This window comes from Chiloscyllium plagiosum, chromosome 12 (assembly GCF_004010195.1).
Source record: "Chiloscyllium plagiosum isolate BGI_BamShark_2017 chromosome 12, ASM401019v2, whole genome shotgun sequence".
Taxonomy (NCBI): Eukaryota; Metazoa; Chordata; class Chondrichthyes; order Orectolobiformes; family Hemiscylliidae; genus Chiloscyllium; species Chiloscyllium plagiosum.
The window spans coordinates 88,075,924-88,091,821 of NC_057721.1; the positions used below are offsets into that span (position 1 = coordinate 88,075,924).

A 15,898-nucleotide genomic window follows, 5' to 3' on the forward strand; every position below is an offset into this window, starting at 1 on the left:
CGGTGTGGACTTGTTGGGCCGAAGGGCCTGTTTCCACACTGTAAGTAATCTAAGTAAATCTAAGTTGCAGGATCAAATTTGGGCAAAGTTTGACCAAGTGTACCCACAGTCAATTTCACGTTCATACTCATCGATCATCCATAAAGATGGATTGTTGACATGGTTCAGAAGTTGGAACAGCAGGAAGGCATACTCATCAGCATTAGGTCATGTTTCACCTCCAAAGGCAATGATTTTGAGATGTAATACAGATTGTGGCACTCTCAATTCCATCCAGTTGGGACAGAATTCAAAAATCGGTAAAATCTAAACCGTGATTTACTGACCATTGGAGATCAGGATCACAACAGCTGATATGTCATCAACTTTCCCATACTTGTCAGCAAAGACTTACATTTGTGACCAAGTAGACTCCACGGCCTCTAGAAGATGCGACTGGTTTGACAATCCACGCTCCTTTATCCTTTGTATGTGCAGCTTGAAAGAAAATCGTTGATAATTATTAACAAGTTCTGATCGGTTCCTGTAGAGCAACAGAATCAATAGAATTCTAACTTTAACAATAATGCAATCGAGTCAAATGTCCCAGGGCTGAGCCCAACGGGACCCAGCCACACTTCAAGAGGCAGTGTCCACACACAACCACGCATGGGAAATGTAACTCAATTAGGAACTGGTGTATTTGATGGAACCTCAAGAGGACCCATTCCAGTTCCTCAGTCAGAGCTAACCTAATTGAAGTTTTCACAGTTGACACATTGTTCCACGTGAAGTGATCTCGTGTTCAATTGTTCAGATCCCTCAGTTACCAGATTTATCCTAGGCTACTCCGCGAAGCGAGAAAAGAGGTTGCTAAGCCGCTGGCGAGGATATTTGCCTCCTCACTCTCCACAGGAGTCATACCAGAGGGTCGGAAGGAGGTGAATGTTGTTCCTCTTTTCAAGAAGGGTAATAGGGAAATTCCTGGCAATTACAGATCAGTCAGCCTTACGTCTGTGATCAGCAAAATTTTGGAAAGAATTCGGAGGGATAGAATTTATGACTATTTGGCAAAGCATACTGTGATTAAAGGCAGTCAGCATGTTTTGAGAGGGGCAGGTCATGCCTCACTAATCTTATTGAGTTCTTTGAGGAGGTGACAAGACAGGTCGGCAACAGTCGAGCAGTGGATATCGTGTATATGGATTTCAGCAAGGCATTTGGTAAGGTTCCCCATGGTAGGCTCATTCATAAAGTCAGGAAGTATGGGATACAGGGAGATTTGGCTATCTGGATTCAGAATTGGCTGGCTGACAGTAGGCAGAGGGTGGTTGTAGATGGAAAGTATTCTGCCTGGAGGTCAGTATTGAGTGAGGTCCCGGGGGTTCTGTTGGGCCTCTGCTCTTTGTAGTTTTTATAAATGACTTGGATGAGGAGGTTGAGGGGTGGGCTAGTAAATTTGCCGATGACACAAAGGTTGGAGATGTTGTCGATAGTATAGAGGGCTACTGCAGGCTGCAGTGCGACATAGACAGGATGCAGAGCTGAGCTGAGAAATGGCAGATGGAGTTCAACCTGGATAAATACAAAGTGTTGCATTTTGGAAGGTCTAAACTTGAATGCTGAATATAGGATTAAAGACAGGATTCTTGGCAGTGTGGAGGACCAGAGGGATCTGGGTGTGCGAGTACATAGATCCCTCAAAGTTGCCACCCAAGTGAATAGGGTTGTTAAGAAAGCATATGGTGTTTTGGCTTTCATTAACAGGGGGATCGAGTTTAAGAGCCGCGAGGTTTTGCTGCAGCTCTACAAGTCCCAGGTGAGACCACATTTGGAATACTGTGTCCAATTCTGGTCGCCCTACAATAGGAAAGATATAGAGGTTTTGGAGAGGGTGCAAAGAAGGTTTACTAAGGTGCTGCCTGGACTGGAGGGCTTGCCTTATGAAGAAAGGTTGAATAAGCTCGGACTTTTCTCTCTGGGGAGAAGGAGGAAGAGAGGAGTCCTGATCAAGGTGTACAAAATAATTAGTGGAATAGATAGAGTCAACAGCCAGAGACTTTTCCCCAGGGCAGAATTGACTGGTACGAGAAGTCATAGTTTGAAGGTATTAGGAGGAAGGTATAAAGGAGACGTCAGAGGTAGGTTCTTTATGCTAAGAGTTGAGAATGTGCATGGAATGTGTTGCCAGCTGTGGTGGTGGAAGCAGAGTCATTAGGGACATTTAAGCAACTGCTGGACATGCACATGGATAGCAGTGAGTTGAGGGGTGTGTAGGTTAAGTTACTATATTTTGCATTAGGATTAAATCTCAGCTCAACATCGTGGGCCAAAGGGCCTGTTCTGTGCTGTATTTTTCTATACAAATAAACATTGAGGCATAAAAATAAAAATGTTGAATAAGTTAGCAGGTAAGGTTATTAAAGTATACAGCACAAACATGATGAAAGAACATGTATATTAGTCTTGAGAGAGATTCAATCTATGCAAACAGCAAAGAGGTTGTAATAAGCTTTGGCAAAAAAGAAATTTTTTTTCTACGATTGTCTATAATTTGGTAAGACAACGGGCATGTATGTGAAGTTGAAGCCCAAGATCAGACACAATCATTCTGGAGATCATTTTGAATGGTGGAGCCTTCATCCCGGGGATCATTCTTGTGAACATTCTCTGGACCCCTCCAACATCAGTATATCTTCCTTATATGGGGCACAAAATTGCTCACAATATTCCAAATGTGGTCAGTCTAGAGCCTTATACAGCCTCAGCAGTATGCCTCAGCTCTTGTATTCTAAGGATAGGGGGTGTGCAGCAGCTTTCTAAACAGTGAGGTCCTGAAAGTAGCATACTGAAATACTCTGCAGAGATTTGAAGTTAACTTATTTCTTGGAAGTGGGGCAGTTAGCGTACAAGTGAATAGAGAATACCTCTTTTTCACAATAAACAAGGAGCCACTCATGTTTGTTTAACCTAGCAGCAGAGACTGACAATCGGGTAAAAATTGCCGGTCCCTTTGGCAACACCTGGAGCACAAAGTCAAGACCAGGTATGTTTACACCACACTATTCCCTGTCAAAAGTGCTTATTTTTACCATGTTCAGGATGTGGACAGGGTTAGGGTTAGTTGCCCAGAGGTGATGGTGGTTGGCTGAATCAACAGCTGCAGATTGGTATGAGTGTACTATTCAACCATTTCAGGGGTTAGTGCTAGTTTATGACTGATGACATATATAGGCCTGAATCAGGTAAAATTGGCAGTTTTTCTTCTCTGAAGGGAACTGAGCAAGTTGGGTTGGTTACAAAAATCTGATCATGGTCATTTTTACTATTTTCTGACTTGTAAACCAAATTCAAATTTTCAGGGTTCCATGGTGGGATTCGATGTCACGGTCTCTGGATTGTTGTTTCAGTGACACATTTACGAAGTACCACAGGTCTGACACAGCACTTGGGACAGCATTATCAGGATAAGACTAAAGTGCAAGATCCTTACTCCATAATTCCTGGTACTCAGCAGGGAGGATGTACGCCTGAGGTACAATGTTGAAATGCCTGAAACCAAACGTTTGCTGCATGCGTTGGATATTTTTGTACAGCCGATCCTTCCTGGTCAATTCATAGGATCTGAAACAAAGAAAATTGAATACTGTAAATAAAGAAAAATATAAAAGAAAAATCAGCACTTTCTAAGTATTAAATCATGGGTATAATCAGGACTGCAGCTTGACTCAATGGCAGATTTTCCGTAACTCAGGTGAAGTTGCTCACAGAACTACACAGTGTCTCAGTCACAATTGTTACGGACCAAGGACATGTCAGTAAGCCCAGAGGTCTGTACTTACTCACTCCAAATTAGCATTTCATTCAATGGCACTCCCCTGCTCATTGTTCCACATCAAGTAACAATCCAACACCCTTTAGAATGCTTTGATTAGACCAGTCTCCACCACACTCTCAGCCCATTCCAGAGCTTAACTATTTGGCTATGCAAAAACTTACTTTCTCATATCACATTTGTCTTTATTTTACCATCTATTTTAAATCTCTGCCCTCTTATTCGTGATTTTTCACAATTGTAATAGTTTCTCCCTATCTATTACCTTCATGACCTTGAACACCTCCACAAAATCCACTCTCAGCCTTCAACATGTCAGATGATAATCGAAGGTCCTAATTAACCTCTGAACTTCTCCTTCAGAACTGAAGATCCTCATGGAATTATTCTCATGAATCTTAACTGAACTCTCTCCAATGCTTTCACATCAGAACTTCTTCCTCCCCAACTCTCACACCTTTCCTGGGGTTACATTTTTGATTTTCAGGGGCTATTTTTCATTCTCACTAACTCCTTGAATAGGTGATGCATTCACATATTGACATTACCTTCTGTATTTCTATCAATATGTAGGATATTTGAACTTACACAGAGAAGAATTTATTAATACTCTCAATGATTATCAATTCCATTAAACTTAAAGCCACAACACACAAGGAAAGCATTATGTCCAAAATGGCACAGGAGATTAGGCACAACCTAGCAAAGTTTTGCTTCCTCTCAAAATAATTGACATACACTTCTACAAACAAAAAGATATGACCCTACACCTTCAGCAATTCATTGAGGTCGCAGCTAAATGCATTTCCATCATTTATTTTGAACAGGTATTTCCTATCCTTCTTACTGCATCTTAGATCTCGATTATTAAATTTAACAATTGGCAGTGTTCATTACAGTAGTATCCACCGCATACTTCCTGAACATATCCAGCCTTAAACTAGAAATACCACTTTAATTTGCATGTATTTCACTTTGCCAGTCTTTCAAGATCCCCTCGCTCCAAGTTAATGGAACAACAGGATTGAGCCTGTTCTCTCTTCCACTCCCTTTTGACTGCCTCTCTTTCCCAACTTCCTTGCAGACACCCTGTCACCTAGGTTGTGGCTCCCTGCTTACGCTAGCCCGACTGTGGCATTTCCCCCACTTCTTCCTTGCCTGCCTTCCTTGCAGCCCGGTCTCTCCTCACCAGGTTCCAAATGCCCCACCCGTCTCAGGGTGTAGGAAAGATGCAGGAGGATTCGAGGAAACACTGCATTAGAAATTAAGATCACCCAAAACAAATAAGTTCAACTTGGTTGTAAATAAAACCACAATCAAACAAATAAATCAAACTTTCAAAGAAACATCACTCCAAATATATACCTGGGAAAGTGGTTGACTTTTTGAAATTCCAGCAGTGAGCGTAATACATAAGGTTTAAGATGAGAACCTGTCCACATCAGGTTGAAATCATTACTGTTGGGATGCACCTATAAGGAAAAAAGGAAGGTACAAATGAATGAGTACCAAGAATTGGCTTTGGAAACTTTGTATTATTAAGGAGTGGTATGTCAGTGCTAGTGGCCTACCTACATTAAAACATATTATCAACATCAAGTCACACTTTTCATTTCTTAATGAGATGTAGGAGTCGGTGGCAAGGCCAACATTTATTCTCATTCCTTAGTGTTTAAGAGGAAAATCACACAACACCAGGTTATAGTCCAACAGGCTTAATTGGAAGCACACTAGCTTTCGGAGCGACGCTCCTTCATCAGGTGATTGTGGAGCGCTCGATTGTAACTCAGAATTTATAGCAAAAATTTGCAGTGTGATGTAACTGAAACTATACATTGAAAAATTGATGTTTAGTTTCAGTTACATCACACTGCAAATTTTTTACTATAAATTCTGAGTTATGATCGAGCCCTCCACAATCACCTGATGAAGGAGTGTCACTCCGAAAGCTAGTGTGCTTCCAATTAAACCTGTTGGACTATAACCTGGTGTTGTGTGATTTTTAACTTTGTACACCCCAGTCCAACACTGGCATCTCCAAATCATAGTTAAGAGGACATTGGGCAATTATTTGGATAGAAATAATGTGCAAGGATATTGGGGAAATGCTAAATAATGAAGCTCATTTGAAGTGGCAGTGAGGATAAGATGTGTTCAATTACCTCATTCTGAACTGTAGGACTTTTGGTGCTGTAATTATAAGAAAGAAATAGATATATTTCTAGATGCTAAAGGTTTAAAGGTTTCAAGGGTATGTGGAGAGAGCAAGATCAGCCATGATCGTGATGAATGGTGGAGCAGGCTCCATCTGCCGAATGGCTTACACTTGCTTTTTGTTTCTATGGCGATAGTTCGTGGGCAGGTGAAGGCCCAAGTGGTACTGTCACTAGACTGTTAATCCAGAGACCCAAAGAGTGTTCTGGAGACCTGGGATGGAATCCCACCATGACAAATGATAGAATTGGAATTCTATAAAAAATCTGGAATTAAGAATCATGCAAACCACTGTCAATTGTCAGAATAACCTATCTGGTTCACAAATGTCCTTTAAGGAAGGAAAATGCCAGCCTTACCTGGTCTGGCCTACATGTGACCCCAGACCCACAGCAATGTGGTTGACTGTTAACTGCCCTCACGGCAATTAGGGATGGGCAATAAATACTGGCCTGGTCAGCAATACCCTCATCCCATGAATGAATAAAAACAAAGGGAGGTGTTAGGAAAGATTCCAACCAGCAAACAGCTTCCCCCTTCGGTCCCATTAAAGGGTCTTCCTAGGGCTCCTTGATATGACATATGCACTGATCATGCGGGAGGGATCTGCGAGCTGAACCACATTGCAAACATTGACAACAGCAAACACCAACACAGATAGAGCTCCTCTGCACACCAATTCTTCTCGCTTTCAGTTTCTTTTTCATTCCTCTTTGTCGCAATTTTCCTCCCCAGCACACGGCCCTGTCCTTACTGGAGGGTGGAGTCAAGGCAGAAAGGTCACGACATGAACCCGGCAGGAGCACAGGGTGGGGGCCGAGTCCCACGGGGACGGTAGACCGAGCTCGGGCCGAGTCCCACGGGGACGGTAGACCGAGCTTGGGCCCAGTCCCACGGGGACGGTAGAGCGAGCACAGGCCGAGTCCCACAGGGACGACAGAGCGAGCACAGGCCGAATCCCACGGGGACGACAGAGCGAGCACAGGCCGAGTCCCATAGGGATGACAGAGCAAGCACGGGCCGAGTCCCACGGAGACGACAGAGCGAGCACGGGCAGAGTCCCATAGGGATGACAGAGCGAGCACGGGCCGAGTCTCACGGGGACGACAGAGCGAGCACGGGCAGAGTCCCACGGGGACGGTAGAGCGAGCTTGGGCCAAGTCTCACAGGGACAACAGAGGGAGCACGGGCAGAGTCTCACAGGGACAACAGAGGGAGCACGGGCAGAGTCCCACAGGGATGACAGAGCGAGCACAGGCCGAATCCCACGGGGACGACAGAGCGAGCACAGGCCGAATCCCACAGGGATGACAGAGCGAGCACGGGCCGAGTCCCACGGGGACGACAGAGCAAGCACAGGCCGAGTCCCACAGGGACGACAGAGCGAGCACAGGCCGAATCCCACAGGGACGACAGAGCGAGCACAGGCCGAATCCCACGGGGACGACAGAGCGAGCGCAGGCCGAGTCCCACGGGGATAACAGAGCGAGCACGGGCTGAGTCCCACGGAGACGACAGAGCGAGCACGGGCCGAGTCCCACGGGGACGACAGAGGGAGCACAGGCCGAGCCTCACAGGGACGACAGAGCGAGCAAAGGCCGAGTCCCACAGGGACGACAGAGCGAGCAAAGGCCGAGTCCCACAGGGATGGTAGAGCGAGCACGGGCTGAGTCCCACAGGGACGACAGAGCGAGCACAGGCCGTGTCCCACAGGGACGACAGAGCGAGCACGGGCCGAGTCCCACAGGGACGGTAGACCGAGCTCGGGCCGAGTCCCACGGTGATGGTAGACCGAGCTCGGGCCGTGTCCCACAGGGACGACAGAGGGAGCACGGGCCGAGTCCCACAGGGATGACAGAGCAAGCATGGGCTGTGTCCCACAGGGACGACAGAGCGAGCACGGGCCGGGTCCCACAGGGACGACAGAGCGAGCACAGGCCGAGTCCCACAGGGACCACAGAGCGAGAGCGGCAGCTGAGCAAGTCAGAGCATGGAGGCAGCGTGGCCTCGTGTTGTCGGCCTGGCGAGCAGACTCATGTTGGAGAGGGCCTGGATCTTAAGTACTTCATGGTCTTGATAATATAGGCTATTCCATTCCTGTAAAGCAAACTGCACTTGGCAGATCGTGTTTCCTGAATGGACAACAGCCACCTTCCTCAGAAAGTGTCATATGGAGACCTAACCACTGGTAAGCAGAACAAAGGAGCCCACCCTAATATTTCAAAGGTCCCCTCAGGAAGTCCTTCTCAATGTTTCACATTGACCATTACCAAAGGGAATACAGCCCACAGATCATGTTTGGAGATGTTACATTACCGGGGGTGACAGGGACCATTGAGACTGAGTGAAGAGAAAAGGAAGAGAGATCCAATCAGCCCCAGCACCAACTCTGCCTTCACTTGCACCCATTGTGGGAGAATGTACTGGTCATGGAAAGGCCTGACTAGCCATCAGTGAGCTTGCAACCAATTATCACAGCATACCTAAAATCTTAGTCAATGCAGAAATATCAAGACAGAGACACCATACTCAATAAAATACTGTACTCATGTAAAGGGCACTCATTCTCATCTCACCATGGTAATTCAGTATTCAGATCAAGGCTGTAATGTCATCAGGGGATGAGCACAGGCTGAACTCAAATTGAATGTCAGGGAGCAAGGTTTTGACAAGTGTTTGGCTTCAGAGTGGCTAAATGGCAGGAGACAGAGGGTGATGGTGGAGGACTGTTTTTCAGTCTGGAGGCCTGTGACCAGCAGCGTTCCACAGGGATCGGAGCTGGGTCCACTTTGTTCGACACTGATTGGTTATGAAGATGTAGAGTGTGCCGTACCTTTGTGAAACACAAAGTGTCCTGAACAAGGTAAAAATGTAACACTTGGTCGAAACAAATAACTGGAGTTGTGTTGCCATGGAACAAAAACAAATTTAATTCGGCCAATCTGTTTAAATTATGCTCCAGATACCAAAATCCAATCAAATTTGAATTTTACTGTTTGGGATGATATCAAACCAATGGAATGATCCTATGTTTGGGGCTATAAAACAGGACATTTTGAACAGTCAGGGAGTGAACAACAAAGAGCAGCCAAGCGAGCACCGACATAAAGACAGCCAGCTAACTCTCCGAAAGGTACCTGTCCATAAGACATTCGTGCAGCAGATGACCGAAGAAATAACGACCCAGAAAAATACAGCAAAAAATCTACAAAGGAGAATCGACAAAGCTGACTGGTTTTGAAATATGATTTTTTTTTGTAAATCTTAATCAGGTTTTTTTTAAAAAATCAGACCAGTATTGTAGAGTGGGAGGTAAAAAGTAGATTTAAGAGAAAGGAGTTGTAAATAGTTGTTAATGTTTTCGTTAAAAGAATAAAATTGTTAATTTTTACTTTAAATAGTGACCTCTGGGATAGTTCTTTGCCTCTCGAAATTTAACAGATTAAAGTAGATTTAAGAGAAAGGAGTTGTAAATAGTTGTTAATGTTTTCGTTAATTTTTTACTTTAAATAGTGACCTCTGGGATAGTTCTTTGCCTCTCGAAATTTAACAGATTACGGCACGAGGTGAGTTTCTCTGTGTGTCGGGTTTAAATTAGCAGAGGGGTTTATCCCGTGTCATAACAACATAAAATAATTTAGATATAATACACAAAGCTAAAAAATCACAACACCAGGTTATAGGACACAGAATTTATAGTAAAAGATCCAACTGTCGTACAACTGATGCAATGTATTGATCCCATCAGTTGTACAACACTTGGATCTTTTACTATAAATTCTGTGTCCTATAATCCTGCCCCACTAGCGACGTGACAAAGGGCAGCACTCCGAAAGCTTGTACTTCCAAATAATCTTGGACTGTAACCTGGTGTTGTGATTTTTAGCTTTGTCCACCCAATCCAACACAGGCACCTCCACATCAATATACAAAGCATAGTTAGTAAGTTTATGGATGACACCAAGATTAGTGGTGTAGTGGACAGTGAAGGAGGTTATCTAAGATTAGAAAGAGATCTTAGTCAAGTGGGTCAATGGCGGAGGAGTGGCAGATGGAGTTTATATTGGATAAACTCTAGGTATTGTATTTTGGTAAAAAAAAAGACAAGACTTATACAATTAAAAGGAGGGCTTTGGGCAGTGTTGTAGACCAGAGATCGAGGGGTGAAGGTACATAATTCTTTGAAGTTTGCATCACAAAAAGATAGGAAGCCTAGGAAAGTCTTTAGCACACTTGCCTTCATTGCTCAGACCTTTGAATATAGGAGCTGGGGAGTCATGTTGAAGTTGTACAGGATGTTGGTGAGGTGTCTTCTGGTGTACTATGTCCAGTATATAGGTTCCAGTTATAGGAAGCTGCAGAGGGTTCAGAAGAAATTCACAAGACGTTGCTGGGAATGGAGAGTTTGAGTTATAAGGAGAGGGGAAATAGGCTTGGACTTTTTTCACTGGTACTAGGAGGTTGACAGCTGACCTTATAAAGGTATATAAAATCAAGAGGGGTTATAGGTAAGGATAATGGCAGGTGTCTTTTCCCTAGGTAGGGTTTTTCAACAGCGGGAAGCATATTTTTAAGGTGAGAGGAGAAAGATTTAAAACGACATGAGGGGCTTTTTTTTTAAAACAGAGTGTGGTTCATGTGTCGTATGAACTTCCAGAGGAACTGGTGGATGCAGATACAGTTACAATTTTTAAAAGACATTTCGATAAGTAAATGAATAAGAAATGCTTGGAGGGATAGGGGCCATGTGCAGGCAGGTGGGTCTAGCTTGGTTTGGGATTATGCTCGACATGGACTCCTTGGACTGAAGAGTGTCACCATAACAAAATCCACCACCATCACAACCTGGGGATACCATTGTCCAGAACTTAGCTGGACTTGCCATACAGATACTGTGGCTGCAAGAACAGCTCAGAGGCTAGAAATCCTGCAGTGAGTAAATCATCTCCTCACAGCCCAAAGCCTGTCCACTGACAAGAGTCATAGAGTTATAGAGATATACAGCACAGTCCAACTCGTCCATGTCGACCAGATAACCTAACCTAATCTAGTCCTATTTGCCAGCACTTGGCCCATATCCCTCTAAACCCTACCTATTCATATACCCATCCAGATGCCTTTTAAATGTTGCAATTGTACCAGCCTCCACCACTTCCTCTAGCAGCTCATTCCATACACACACCACCCTCTGCGTGAAAAAGTTGCCCCTTAGGTCTGTTTTAGACAAGACACAAGCCAGGACTGTAATGGAATACTCCACACTCTCCTGGATGAGCACAGCTCAAAAAATGCAGTTTTTTCACATTTTGCCAATGTGAGGCAAAAAGTGAGTAACTATAGACTGATTAGCCTAATGTGTATTGTTGGAAAAACATTGGAATCAATTATTAAGGAATTAATAGCAACACCTTAGGAATTCACAATCTAACCAAATGGAATCAGCCTGACTTCATGAAAGGAAAAGCTTGTCTGTAATATTTGTGTCTGTACTATTCCTACTGTACTAGTCCTATTTTTTTGGTCTATTGGTCCAACAATACTTATGAGATTTGACACCATTCAAGACAAAACAATCCACTTGATTAGCACCATAAAATTACTCCCTCCACCATCGATGCTCAGGAAGGCAGCTCGCCACAACCTTTTCAAAGGCAATTAGAACTGAGCAATAAAATGTTGGCCCAACCAGTGATGCATGGACATCTCATGGACTGATTGAAAAAACATTTCCAGGACAGGTACGACATGGAATTAGATACAGAGCAAAGATTCCTCTAAAACCCCTATTAAACCCTCACCAAGAAGGCATAGTATGAATTAGTTGAATAAATTAGTTTCCCTTGAGTTGACGTTGCATTCTCTCCCAGTTAGCTGGAGCTCTTGAAACACAATTGAAACACTATGGGCTCTGTACGAATTCTGAAGCTTGTCAACCAAGCCTTTGTAACCCTGGCATTTCAGCATTTTGGTCTTTGTATCACACAGTCATCCATTGGTCTTCAACTTAACAAACATTATCTTATAACAAAGCAAAGTGAACATACCTCATGGAAGCCATGCACCGTCAGAATGCTACGTACCAGCCTGCTCTCAGTGCGCACAATCTTGTACGCCAAGTGGTAGCGTTCTACAAGAAAAGGCATACATCACAATCAATTAACTCTGATACAGTTATATGGCTGCGTTAATTAATGCTAATTCAGTCTCAGCATTTAATCATAGGAGGCAATGAAGCTTCAGTGACCTGACCTCCACAACCTTATGCAATGGAGAATTCCAGAGTCACCATTCACTTAGTAAAGAAATTTCTCTTCATTTCAATCCTAAAATGGCCAACCTTGTATCAAGAGACCATGACCTTTGCTCTGGATGACCTTGCCAGGAACATACAAGCAACTGTACATGAGTGAAATATTGTCCCAATCTGAACAGCCCTGACAGAATTATTAAAATTTCAATGTGATCCCCTCTCATTATTCCAAACTCCAGTGAATATTCTCATTGTAAAACAGATCTGCCATCCCAGAATAAATCTAGTGAACCTTTGCTGCACTCCTGATAAATTCTTTCTTGGGCAAGATCAAAACTGCACATAATTATGCAGATGTGCTCTCAGCAAGGCCCTATAAAGGTGCACCAAGGTCTCCTTCCATCTGTGCTCAAACCCTCTTGCACTGAAGGCTAACCTACTGTTTGCCTTCTGTACCCGTGTGCTTGCTTTCAGTTACATTCTCAATTTACCATAACTTTAATCATTCTCTTGTTTTTCCTGCATACTTACTCATCCTGTCTAAATTGCCTTTAAGATTCTTTACAATCTCCATACTACTCACAATCCCAGCTAGTTTTATGTCATAAGCAAGCTTAGAAGTAACACATTTAATTCTTTGGTGCAAAATCATTGAATATTTTGCAAATAGTTGGGGTTCAAGCACTGCTCCCACTGTTCATCACCTTTCAGATTGGAGGAAATGGGCTACGTAGGTGAATGCTTTTTTTCCTATTGTGTGGTTTCTTGTGGAATAAGGTTTATTGTCAGATATACTGATATGAGTGCAGTTAAAAGTTTAAATGGTTGTCACTTACAGAACCATCTTAGGTATAAAGGTACCTAGCTACAGGATCTTAGGAAAATAATTAGAAAAATAAAGTCAGAAGTTCAGCAATACACTTCCTCAAGCAGGTTGTGCCAGAACCTCTCCTCTAGACCATGCTGGGACCGAGAGCAAGAAATCGAGCAAGCATGGGGTAATGGAGCAGATCGAGGGATACTATGTTACGGCTGCAGAGAAAATGTACAGAGACCAAGGTCAACATTAAATTTAAAATTTGAGAGATCCATTCAGAAGTCTAACAACAGCTGGGAAGAAGCTGTTCTTGAATCCGTTGGTCCACGTGTTTAAGCTTTAGTATCTTCTGCCTGACAGAAGAGGTTGGAAGAAATTATAACCGGGAAAGGAGGAGTCTTTGATTGTGTTGGCTGCCTTTCCGAGGCAGCAAGAAGTGTAGATGGAGTCAGCCGATGTAAGTCTGGTTTGTGTGATGGACTGGGCTGTGGTTTCTTACAGCCCTGGGCACAGCAATACCAAGCGATGATGCATCTAGGTAGAATGCTTTCTGTGGTGCAGCCTCAACAATTGGTAAGAGTCTTGCAGATATGCCAAATTTCCTTAGCCTCCTGTGAAAGTAGAGGGGTTACTGTGATTTCTTGACCACCGCATGAACGTGGGTGGACGATTTGTTTTGCTGGCATTGAAGGTAAGATTGTTATCTTCACACCACATCACCAAGTACTCTCTGCTTCCTGTATTCTGTCTCATTATTGTTTTAGATCTGGCCGATAACCGTAGTGTCATCAGTAAACTTGTAGATGGAGATAGGGTGAAATTTGATCTCACAATTATGGGTGTACAGGGAGTATGGTAAGGGGCTGAGTACACAGCTTGCAGGGCACTGGTATTGAGGATCGTCATGGAGAAGGTGCTGTTGCCTATTCTCATTGATTGTGGTCTGTGGGTCAGGAAGTCAAGGATCCAGTTGCAGAGGGTGGAACAGAGACCTAGGTCTCAGAGTTTGGAGACTAGTTTACTTGGGATAATACTGTTGAAGGCAGAGCACTAGTCAATGAGTTTGAGCCTGATGTAAGTATCCTTGCTATCCGGATGTTCCAGGGATGAGTGTCGGGCCAGGGAAACGACACCTGCCATGGACTTTCGTGTATTCCTCAGGTCTCAGAATCCTATACAACGGAATGCAGGGGCAGAGAAAAAAGTAGGCAGAAAATATTAAAAGGAAGAGGTCAAAGAGACTAAAGCCACAGATGGAGAGATTTCTGGGAAGAAGGCTTTGAAACTTGGGAATACAAGTATCAATGTGAAGGGCTCTTTTTTTCAAAGACTTTTTCAAAGCTTTTGACAGTAGAACAGATTTTAATTTTGAAATGCTTATGATATCCAAGAAATATACATATGAAAATTAAACCAAGAATTTTGATAAAGATAATAATATTCACAATATCAAGTGCTGATAGATTATATCAGTTCACTGCACAATGAAACTACTAAAAGTTTCTAAAACAAAAATTCCACACATATATACTCTATCCATAAACACGACAGAAAGAGGCTGAATCTGACTCTTAAGCTTACTGTTCTTATTCTGGAGAAGTCTTCTGCCAATTACAGAGAAAGACAGCTTAGCTCACTCTGCCATGCTCAGACAAGTGTCTTATTAACCAGACTTCACAGTAATCCTACATACCTCCAATTAAGCGTAAGATGCTGTCCTTTGTTACAATACCGTCTGCATAGAAAACCAAGGTAGGTACCAACCGATTGATGCCTGTCCACTGAATGCACGGGTGGTCCCTAGAAAAGAAAACTCATTTCAGAATAATGCAAACTTTCTCCATAAAAAATTCCACCCCACACCCTAGGATAAACAGAGGAGAACGCCATTCAACCCATCACATTACCTCTTCAATCGGAATTTTCCATTCTAATTCCATTTCTCTCTTTTCTCCATATACTTTTAAGTTTGTCCTCAGAAACAGAGATTTTATAGGAAATTAAGAGGTGATTTGGTCTTTCGAACTGCCCTGGCTCATATCTGGTGTCACTTAAAACTAACATCACAACCATGTTGCTCAGTTACAAGTGTTATTGAGTCTTCCCTGAAAAGACACAATAGTCTCTGCTTCAGTTACCTCCTGTGACAACTATGCCAAAAGCATGCCATGCTCCAAAACAAAATAAAATTCCCTTTTTTCACATATTCATGCTGCTTGAGAACTGTAACAGACACTTCCTTCAATGTCATTGGGTCAAAGCCCTGGGGTTTCCTCCCTAACAGCGTTGTGGATCTACCTACAGCACATAGACTACAGTGGTTCAAGAAAACAGCTTACCACCATCTTCTCAAAGGCAACTAGGAATGGGCAAGGAATGTTGGCCAGCCAGCAACCCCCATAACCCATGAGTGAATACAAAAAAAGACAAGCATTTAACATGGGAAAATGTGAATTCATCCAAGACAAACCAAAATATTTGCTTATTAGCGAGAGTCTAAGATCTCAAATCATTGAGTCATTATGACAAAGGAGAAGGCTATTCAGCCCATCAAGTGTATGCTTGGCCTATCACCACTGTCTTGCAAACATGGATTAATTAAAGCATGCATGCAATTTCCTTTTGAAATCATTTATTGTCTCCACTGCCATCATTTTGGAATCCCTTGTTAAAGGGAAGAGGGCAGCCTATGTAAAGATGAGGCGTGAAGGTTCAATTGGGGCGATTGAGAGTTATAAGGTAGCCAGGAAGGATCTGAAGAGAGAGCTAAGAGCAGCAAGGAGGGGACACGAAAAGTCCTTAG

At 43.4% G+C, this 15,898-nt stretch overlaps 1 protein-coding gene across 1 annotated transcript in view; it reads right to left on the bottom strand.

The window, feature by feature from the left end:
• The window catches only part of ttll5 (tubulin tyrosine ligase-like family, member 5), a 320,598-nt gene that overhangs the window by 263,779 nt on the left and 40,921 nt on the right, over positions 1-15,898 (bottom strand). The window contains exons 3-7 of the mRNA XM_043700221.1: positions 14,789-14,895; positions 12,073-12,155; positions 5,180-5,286; positions 3,473-3,603; positions 395-477 (exon numbers count right to left, since the gene is read on the bottom strand). Of these exons, the coding sequence (XP_043556156.1) occupies positions 395-477; positions 3,473-3,603; positions 5,180-5,286; positions 12,073-12,155; positions 14,789-14,895 (511 nt within the window). The remainder of the gene's footprint in view (positions 1-394; positions 478-3,472; positions 3,604-5,179; positions 5,287-12,072; positions 12,156-14,788; positions 14,896-15,898) is intronic.